This window comes from Phaethon lepturus, unplaced genomic scaffold (genome assembly GCF_000687285.1).
Source record: "Phaethon lepturus isolate BGI_N335 unplaced genomic scaffold, ASM68728v1 scaffold53500, whole genome shotgun sequence".
Taxonomy (NCBI): Eukaryota; Metazoa; Chordata; class Aves; order Phaethontiformes; family Phaethontidae; genus Phaethon; species Phaethon lepturus.
This window is the reverse complement of record NW_010515172.1, coordinates 38080-47466: the sequence shown is the minus strand read 5'-3', so window position 1 is coordinate 47466 and position 9387 is coordinate 38080. Positions and strand designations below refer to the sequence as shown.

At 43.3% G+C, this 9387-nt stretch overlaps 1 protein-coding gene across 1 annotated transcript; it reads left to right on the top strand.

The window, feature by feature from the left end:
* The first annotated feature begins 4771 nt into the window (after window positions 1-4771).
* Window positions 4772-5429, top strand: CEBPG (CCAAT/enhancer binding protein (C/EBP), gamma). The gene has a single exon (XM_010295143.1). It carries the CDS (start codon window positions 4879-4881, stop codon window positions 5329-5331), a length of 453 nt encoding a protein of 150 aa, XP_010293445.1. The 5' UTR covers window positions 4772-4878; the 3' UTR covers window positions 5332-5429.
* The last annotated feature ends 3958 nt before the right edge of the window (window positions 5430-9387 follow it).

Genomic DNA, 9387 nt, shown 5'->3' with positions numbered 1-9387 from the left:
GGCCCCGCCGGCGCCGTTCCCAGCGCTCCCCGGCAGCGCGCAAGGCCGCAAGGGTCCCAGGAGCTGCCCCGAACCACGCTAAATGCCGTGCTTTACCAACGGGTGTTCTCCTTTTCTGGCTCCTCTAGGAAGTTTTGAATGTCCTGGCAAATCTTTCTGCCTCCCGACAAATTTTTATAGGTCCAGACACAACTTTCCAAACAGATCTATCGCAGCTTGACGTTGATTTTAGCTCTGACATCGGGTGGGAAATAGTCATTACGATAACCCAATACTCCCCTCAGTCATAATGCCATGCTGGTTATAATGCCCCTTCAGAAACTGTAAAAAATCCTGTTTTGAAAACCTTTTGGAGTGAAGGAATTGGTTTGTCTTTAGAAATAGCTACCTTCGTTATATTTAAAAAGACAGAGTCAAATTGATACCTCCTTGCCTCCTGGCATCTGGGATTGTTTGTGATTCTGTCATCAACACTGCTAGCCTGCAATTAAAATGCATACTTTAGGTGTTCCCAGCACATTTTTTAAGGATGTTGGCATGCATTTTTCTCATAAGGTGTACGGAAAAAATGAGAATAATATAGAAAAGTGATGTTGTCAGCTATGGCAACAGATGGTAGGTTTAGGCTACCTAGTCTAAAAAAATTGTTGCCTAGTCTTCAGTATACAAGAGTAACCATCAACTCCTACAAACTTGCCTGTGAGAGTGTGCAGTAAACCACAGAGGCGTGTTCAGCAAACAGACGCCTGGAGTTTCATGCTGTCGTTCTTTGTACAGGGTCACCTGGATTTAGAGTCAGATCCTACTGGGGCATTCCTACTGAAGTCAAAGAGAAGGAAGGCAACCTACTGCCATTCAGATTGGGACTGATTTTGCATTAGACAGGACAGCTGAGTGAATTTGTGCAATAAAGTTATCCTGACTAATGATCAGAATCAACAGTCACATAGCTGAAAAGGAGCAGAGAGAAGTGCTTTGTAGTTTTGCTGCCAAGTAAAAAAAATACTGATTTAATTAACAAGTTAAAACACATTTTTTGTATTTCGCCAAAACAAATATTTGGAAGTTTATGTTTAATTTTTTTTCTTTTTTGTTTTTGTTTTTGTTTTTTTGGTGAAAGCAAAGATAATAAAGGCCTTCATTTGCTTGGGAGTCTTTGTGGTCCCTGAGGAGTGCTGTCAGACAGTAAGAAACATCTCTCTGCCTGAGAGGACACCTCTGAGTTACCAGCTATTATGCTGTTGTGGGTGGGCAGCTGCTGTCCTGGGTGGCCAGTTGGTGGCCCAAGGAGAGAACAAGGCAGTTCTAACTGGCCACTGGAAACACTACCATGTGCTGGGTGGAACCAGCCTAGGGCTGTTGCTGAGCTCAAGCTAATGAGCAGCTTTATGGGAACAAGATGCTAGGAAACTCAGCTGGCTCTCCGAGGAGCTGCCTCCTGCTGTGCCAGGGCTATCACCCATACACAAGCAAACCAACCTGTTTGTAGAGAGGTGCAGAGCAGCTGCGTTTGTGTGGCATGGTGTCTGAGAAACAAACTCTTGAGATCCATCTGCCTCCCCATGCTCGTGGCCTCTCCCAATTACTGTGTCCTTTACCTCATCCTTCTTCACAGCCCCTTCCACATGTCTTATACCTGCTGCCTTTAAATCTTGCAGTATTCCCTGAAGGATGCCCCATAGCACCTGTTGCTATCCAGGATATCCTTCCCTCTCATTCTGTTGAATAACTGACAGTTGGTAATAGGGATCCAGCCTCCAAATAACCAGGGGGAAAAATTAGTTTCAAGCCTCAACTGTTACCATTCCTGGGTTGTCTGTAATGCAGTAGTTGGTGCTACTTGCTTTGCATAAATATTAGCTGGAGCAGGATGGGAGTGTCATCTCTCCCAGGTAAGAGTTCTGATCATCCGGCCAGATAAGAGTGTGTCTCACTCAAGAAATAGTTACTTGATACCAAATGGATCGGTTCCAGTGGGAAGGAACTGAGGGAGATCTGTACTAGCAGGGCTAGAACACTTGCTTGAGGTGTGACGCTGGTTCATCTTCTCTGCTCATATCCGTGTACGGCCCAATAAAATAGTCCATTAAAATTTGGTTCAATGGAAGAAATAATTTTTCCTTTGAATTACAGGGGAATTTGATAAGAGATCTGAAGGGAATGTTAAAGCAATATTAAATAGTTTCAATAGCATAAAGAGAAGTAGCACATGGAACACGGTCATGTGAAGAAACTTGTTACATGTGAGGTGGGATGCCTTTGGGGCCAGAGCCACCCCTTCCTCTGTAGTATCTCATGAAGCACAAAAAGCAGATCGTGCAAATGGTGCGGCTTACTTACTGGGCTGTCCAGATGAAGTTAGCAAGCACTTGTAATGTGTTCAAATAGAGGGGACAGGAGAGCATTCTGTCTGACACTGAAAAGATGCCAAAAATTAGTGGAAAAATTAAGTTGTCAGAGGCGATCTAACAGAGCTGTATACTCTTTGAGGGCTACAGAAATCCTGTATGTAAAATAAAGCTGAGACAAAGCCAGTATATGCTCCAGGAGGAGCATACGCTTGCATCTTGACTAAAAATGTCTGTGCAATCACACATGCACAGCTACTGCAACTGGCCCTGCCAGTCTGGTATTTGTGCACAGTGACATGTAGTTAGCTGTATATTCAGTTTAACTGCTGAATCAAATTGCTTATTCAGTCAGAATTTAAGATTAAATGTGATTTACAAAAGTTGTTTTAAGAGCTGAAATCAGGAAAATACTAAATACAAAGGTTAGGCATGTGTATATGTAGATTTAGCCATACAGATGTCAAAAAGAGTTGATGGTCTCTTTCTGCCCTGAAATATGAAAATGAAAAGATTTCTTGATAGGAGGTGTGTGGGTGTACTTCCACATCTTCTTCACTTGTTTTAAGTGAGAATACTTCTTGGTGACAAAGAACATTAATTTTTAATAACATTCAAGCCAAACTTCCTAGGCTTTTCTGTGAGTTTTAGTGAACCACCCTCTGCACCTGCAAATTGTTCTGGCTCCTTCATTATGGAAGAAAATTTGCAATTGACCTAGACAGTAGAATTTTAACCTTTTTAATGATACCTAGCAGAAGGTAAAGCAGCAACTCAGACTGCTGAGAAAAACAAAACAGACAAGAACAATAAAGAGCTGATGAACCTGTGAGCTTAGAATGACCAGTGACACCAACCAGGCAGCTCGTTTACAAACGTCTCCCCACACCTATGCATCAGCTAGACCCAGGAGTACAGTCATCCATCTCTCGTGCTGTTACTGATGCAAGCCATAATCCGTGGGCTGGACACTGGCGATACTGGGTGGTTAGCATTGCCCACCACTAGCCTCAACTGCCTGCTTTCCCAATGGGTCCTCTTGAGGATGGGCAAGGAGGATGTTAAACACTAGTCATATGATACTGCATGTACATGTGTGACACAGGCCGCACAGCTGCAATGCAGTGATCTTGGAGTAGGATTGTTTTATGCCATTTAGATACTTTTCTTTAACATGACAAGAAATCAACACTCGTTTGACTGATTGCTGAGTAGTTGTCATTGGAGCCATAGGTAGGTGTTTCAGGAACTTCCCCTCTTCTCTCGTAGACGTTTAGGAGGTCATCCTGTGAGATGGGAAGAGAAGGGGAGCAGCTGTTAGCCTTGCCAGGGCTGTGTCCCTGCAGAAGCTGTGGTGGAATCCTCCTTGTGCCACCAGCACAAGGAGTCAGGGTCAGCCTGCCTACTGGGTAGGGGTCAGCAGCAGGAGAACATCAGATGAGAGGTGTCCTGCTCATCAGGCCTGTTTGTCTGCTGGAAAGGAGAGCGGACAATGACCAGTGCAGGGGCTACAGCAGGGGAACGTATTGTTGATGAGTCAGCTGCAGCTGCTGCCTTCCTATGGGGTGGCAACAGTCCCCTGTCTTTGCTGTGCAGTGATTCTCGCATTGCTGTGGCCCTGTGTTCCTGTCCCACCTGTTCATTACAGTACCATTACAGGCTTAGCTTGTCTTACCGTGTTTGTGGTTGAAGTGGTTCCTGTAATGTCACTCAGTCACAGCCTTCACAACACGCTACCTTTTTCCATAGATCATTTTTTCCACTCAGTACTAGTGAGACCTTAAAACAGTCATCAGTTTGGACATAATCTCCAAAAGCAAGTGAAACAATCTTAGAGCAGGTAAAAGCACTAGAAAGATGCTGTAAGATGGATGGTTGAGGAAGTGACAGTTCGAGCACCTTCTCTCCAGAGAAAAGAGACCAGGGAGGAATTTGTCTCTGCATACACCCAGAGGGATGGTCTGAAGAGGACAAAGATCAAGTACTCCTGTTGGTCAAGAGTCAGGCTGTTAATAGGTTTAAGCTGCAGAAATAAAACTCCAGTCTGAAAATTAAGAAAATTATATAACTGGAGGAAAAGTTAGACAGTGGAACCTGTTGCCAAGACAGAGGTTGTGAAACTGGAGATATTCGAGGCTAGGCTAGACACCCATCCATCAGGGATGGCTTTGGAATAACTGAGTAAAGCCAGTGAACAATGCAAACGGCTTGACTAGATGACCCAGTAACAGTCCCTTCCAATCCAAATACGTTCGAGAGTCTTCTGAAATGTAGTTGGCAGCTTGTCCACTTCCAGCACAGTTGTGATGTGTTATTGCCAGATGTACCATCAGTACCTTTTGCTAAAGCCCATGATGTCCAAGATGATTGTAGCTGAACACAGCACCTTTAATAGCGTATTTTTTTTCCACCCTACTAGGTTCACCTTGCCCTTAATCCATGTGAAGACCCGCTGGAAACACCTTCTAGAAACGTTAACAGTTTTCAGTCTCCTAACAAATTCTGTTGTGTCCAAGAAGAGCCTGTCCAAATGAGCAAGACATCCCAGCAGAACACCGCTACAGATGCGAACGGAGTAAGCGTCATTCACACCCAAGCACACACCAGTGGTTTGCAGCAGGTTCCCCAGCTGGTGCCGGTTAGTCCTGGTGGTGGAGGCAAAGCTGTGCCTCCGAGCAAACAGGGAAAGAAAAACTCCTTTGTGGATAGAAACAGTGATGAGTATCGTCAGCGCAGAGAGCGAAACAACATGGCAGTGAAAAAGAGCCGGTTAAAAAGCAAGCAGAAAGCGCAAGACACGCTGCAAAGGGTCAACCAGCTCAAAGAAGAAAATGAACGTTTAGAGGCAAAAATTAAGCTCCTGACCAAGGAGCTGAGCGTACTGAAAGACTTGTTCCTTGAGCATGCGCACAATCTTGCAGACAATGTGCAGCCTGTTGGCACTGAAACCACCACAACAAATCCAGAAAACAATGGACAGTAGACACCGTTGCAACCTTACAAAATGAACTCTCAAGGAGCAGCTTGTCTGCCACGTCCATTCAGTAACCAAGCAAAAACTCTGTTCTTTTAACCACCATTTTGTGGAGATTTTCTTCTTTGTAGGTTTAACACTGAAGATTTGATACAATTAAACCAGAAACTGCTTAGGGTATTTGTTTTAAGTATTTTTTCTCCTCTAAAAGATTTATCTAATAAATGCAGATCTAAATTTGTAGTCAACAAGGAGCTTAGTATTAGGGAAATAGCATTTCACAGAAGTGTTCACTTACCTTCTTACAGTTTGTGTAATGGGAGGAATATAGCAGGATGGTTCACTGTAGTATCAGAAACTCATAATTGGATAAAATGTCTTTATTTAAATACCTTTTAGTGTATTTAAGCCCTGTGTTTTCTCCATTGCGTATTACAAAACTGCAGAGGCCATGGAGGGCATTTGCTTTCCTGTTTTGTGGACTACTTTGAATCTGTACAGCAAGTCCTATAAAGCATCACTTAGGTCTTTCCTGTCCAGTTACAGTTAACGGGGAGGGTGTAGTAATAGTGAGCTGGGATGCTTACTGATGTTTTCTAGAAAAATAATAGCAATATACTATGATGATATATACAGGCAGTTGGCTTCCAAATGGCAAATGAGTCTGAAACATCATGTACAACAGGTAAAGCAGCACGTTGACAAAGCCTTTTAAGCCTGTGTTCACATGTTAACATTGCTCACACAGTGACTAGGGCCTTACAAGAACAAGATTTTTGTTTTCAGAAAATGTCAAAATGCCTCCAAAAAACTGTGCTCTGCGAAATTGCATTCTTGCTGAGGTGCAGGTATCGGGCAGAACAAAATGTGCAGCTTGGCTAAGCAATGAAAGGGGGAAGACAGCATCTGTTCAGCCAGAATGTATGGATCACTGCTTGTTGACATTGATCGCCATTTTCATGGCTGTTCAAGATTTGTAACCAAGACCTTACAGAAATTCACAGTGATTTTAAAAATAAACGGCCCTAGTTTGAATAACTGATTGAGTGGAATTTCTATAGCCGTCATACAGTTGTGTCAAGGAGTATCTTCAGTCTTGGTTTTACTTTCATGAAAATTTTTCTACAGCAACTTTTTTAATGCTAGTGCTAAGTCTCTGCCATGATCCATAATGCAGTGGTATGTACTATATTGAGGATTTAAACAAGAAAAGTAAAGCAGGAACTTCGATGTAACCTTAATTTATTTTCATTTTGAAATATTTCATTGATGGTTGTGTTACATTTAACCTGCGTATCTGGCTAGTGGATTATTACACTGTCTTAATTTCCCTCCTACACTACCTTTTTTCATAGATAATTTTGTAGGGTGCTTGTTTGCCTTGTATCTGTACTTAGGAAGAGAACTTGGTTATTATCTCTATGAAGATGCTGTTAGAAAATGAAACCTTGAAAAGTTCTTTTTGAATTTAAACTTTTAATACATGCAGAGAACTTTTATGGGTTGTTTTGGATTACGGTAGTCTTTTTACAAAGCTATGTTTTTTGGTTCTAGCTGCAGCTTAAGTAAGTAGGGTTGAAATATCAGAAGCTAATAAAAACCTTTTGCCTCTAGTGCTGGCCTCATTTTTCCTGTCCCTTTTCTGTTTCCCTCAAATGCAGAGGTGTCCACCCCAAGCAGCTATCTTTGAGAAATCAGTACAACAGTCTCCAGTCGTGTCTTCCACTCAGGTCTTTACTCAGTGGATAGAACCAGAAACTCATTACAGTTTTGGCCTAATTCCTGATTTAACAACAACAACAACAACAACAACAACAAAAAGAAGGAAATTTAAGACTGAAAATGTACTGCAATTAAAGTGGTGGGGGAAACAGAACACTAAAAACTACAAGGAAAAAGATGACCTGAAAGCATCTCATTTGTTGACTGTGTACCTACTGTGGGTGCAAAAGGCAGGAGCTAGTCTCTTCCCTGGTTGTCTGCTCCGTGAATTGGGACTATGTGGCCCTGTTGTCCTGTAGCTGGACTGACAGGCTGATGTGGGGTCCTCCCTTGATAACTAGAACAGGGGCTCTGGTATTTTTTTCTCATTTTGGTGAAAATGATTTCTTAGATCTCTTTGAGTGGGAGTAATACTCTTTCTGATGCTCTGGAGGGTGACTTCTTCACCTGTTACTCCTGACAGCTCCAGTTCCACTTCCTTCTTGTTTAAAACAAAACCACTGAGTTATGAAAAGTCATTTGTTTGCACAATGACGTATCTAGCTTAGCACTTTCCGCGCTGGCTTTGTTTGCCTAGGGAAGCATGTAGGCTGTGTGCAGCACATCACTTTCAATAATGTGAAGCCATGGACCATATTAAATTATAATTTTAAGTCTGCCCTTAGTGAGGGATTGGTTGCAAGAAAGTCATTAGTCTATTAGTCTAAGCCCCCTCCTGCCAAAATAGCTGTCTCTGACACCTGAGGACCCAAGGCAGAGGCGAGGCTTTCCCTCTCTTAGCCCCAAGGTGGAGCAGCCCAGGCTGTGTGACAGCAAAATGCCTCAATCTTACCCCTCCACTGCAAGGCACTGGAGGACACTCATACTGAGGTGACTTGGGCGATTCTCTCTTCTTCCTAAGGGAAGGCTGCAGTAAATACACATCTACACAAGAAAATGTCAGTGTAGGCCTATAAAAGTGAAGGTTTTTCTTTTGATACATTTTTCCTAACAGCAGCCATAGTCTGTGACACAATACCATGCCCGTCACTGCAAGAAGGAGCATTACAGCACCATACGTTTCACCAGGAAACCTTATTCCCATTTCTCACGGTACCACCAAGAGGTGTCCACTCTAGCCTCCACGAGCACTGGGAGGCTCTGCCACTTTCACTACACCCTGTAGCTGCAGCAGCCTAATGGGCCTGGCAGATAAACCAGAGCGCATCCAACCCCAGGTTGCTGAAGCAATTTAAATGCATCGGTTCAGAAGTGCTCAGACCCTCTGTTATTTTGGTGCAACTCTATTTGAGTCTGGTTGCACCAAGGGGAAAAGGCATTTGGGAAAGCATGATAGCTAACAGCCTAAAACATCCTAATGTAGTAAAAAAATTTGCCATAACCTGTATTCCCTGCCCCCCATTAATACATTTTAAGTGTATTAAATATCACTGTGCCTTTTTTAAAGGCTTATTTCCCTTTCCCCCCCCCCCCCGATTTAGAAAAAAGTTCTAATTCACTTTTTGCTTAAATGGATTAAAAAAAAAAAAATTACTGAACAGACTTCTGGAAGGAAGGACGAAATTTATAGTCACTGAGTTCATGGGCCTAATGATGAAGGAAAATGGGAGACGATACACCATCGCAGACCGAAACGCATTCACATCTCGGGCAAGCAGAACAGAGAAGCCAGTTACGTGAGCGAGTGCTTCCCCCCAGAACTCGCGGTACGGTTTGTTCGCTGGTACATGTCGAAGCAGAACCAGTTCTGCCTCCTGCAGCACGCCAGATTGCTCGACCTGTTCTGCAGCAGCAGAGCCCAATATTTGCCAAGATTAATCACAGGCAGGGAAAGGCCTATTAACTAGACTTGGGTTATGGCTTAGTTGAAACAATTCCAAAACTCTCTTTAAAAAAAAAAAAAAAAAAATCTGTGAAGTGTTACTTTAAAATAGTAACTGCTATTGAACCCAAGCAACGGCAGGTTTCGGAGTGCCCAAAGCAGTGAGCGATCCCATAGGCGTGTTCAGAGCGTGCCACAGGATCGCACTTGGACGCAGCGGGAACAAGGCTGAAGCCATGAGCACTGCCGTGTACTGGAAAAACCTCCTAAATTTTAGGGGGACACACGTCTGGAGCAGTGCCAGTGTAGTTTCTGTATTCTTGTATCTGCAAAGCTACCAAAAAAAAAAAAAAAAAGCCTGATGTCCTCTGCACAAGTACTACATTTCAGAGACTTGCCGTCACCACAGAAGGAAGCATTAGCACGGTTGCACATGCAAACTGCGGATCTCGTGCCCCCTCCCCTCCTCACCCTTTCCCCTTCGCAGTGAAGACTTCCTGCACTTACCTCTTACAAACCAA

Excerpts from the sequence above, each read along its gene's own strand:
- CEBPG (XM_010295143.1), top strand. The coding sequence starts at position 4,879 with ATGAGCAAGACATCCCAGCAGAACACCGCTACAGATGCGAACGGAGTA.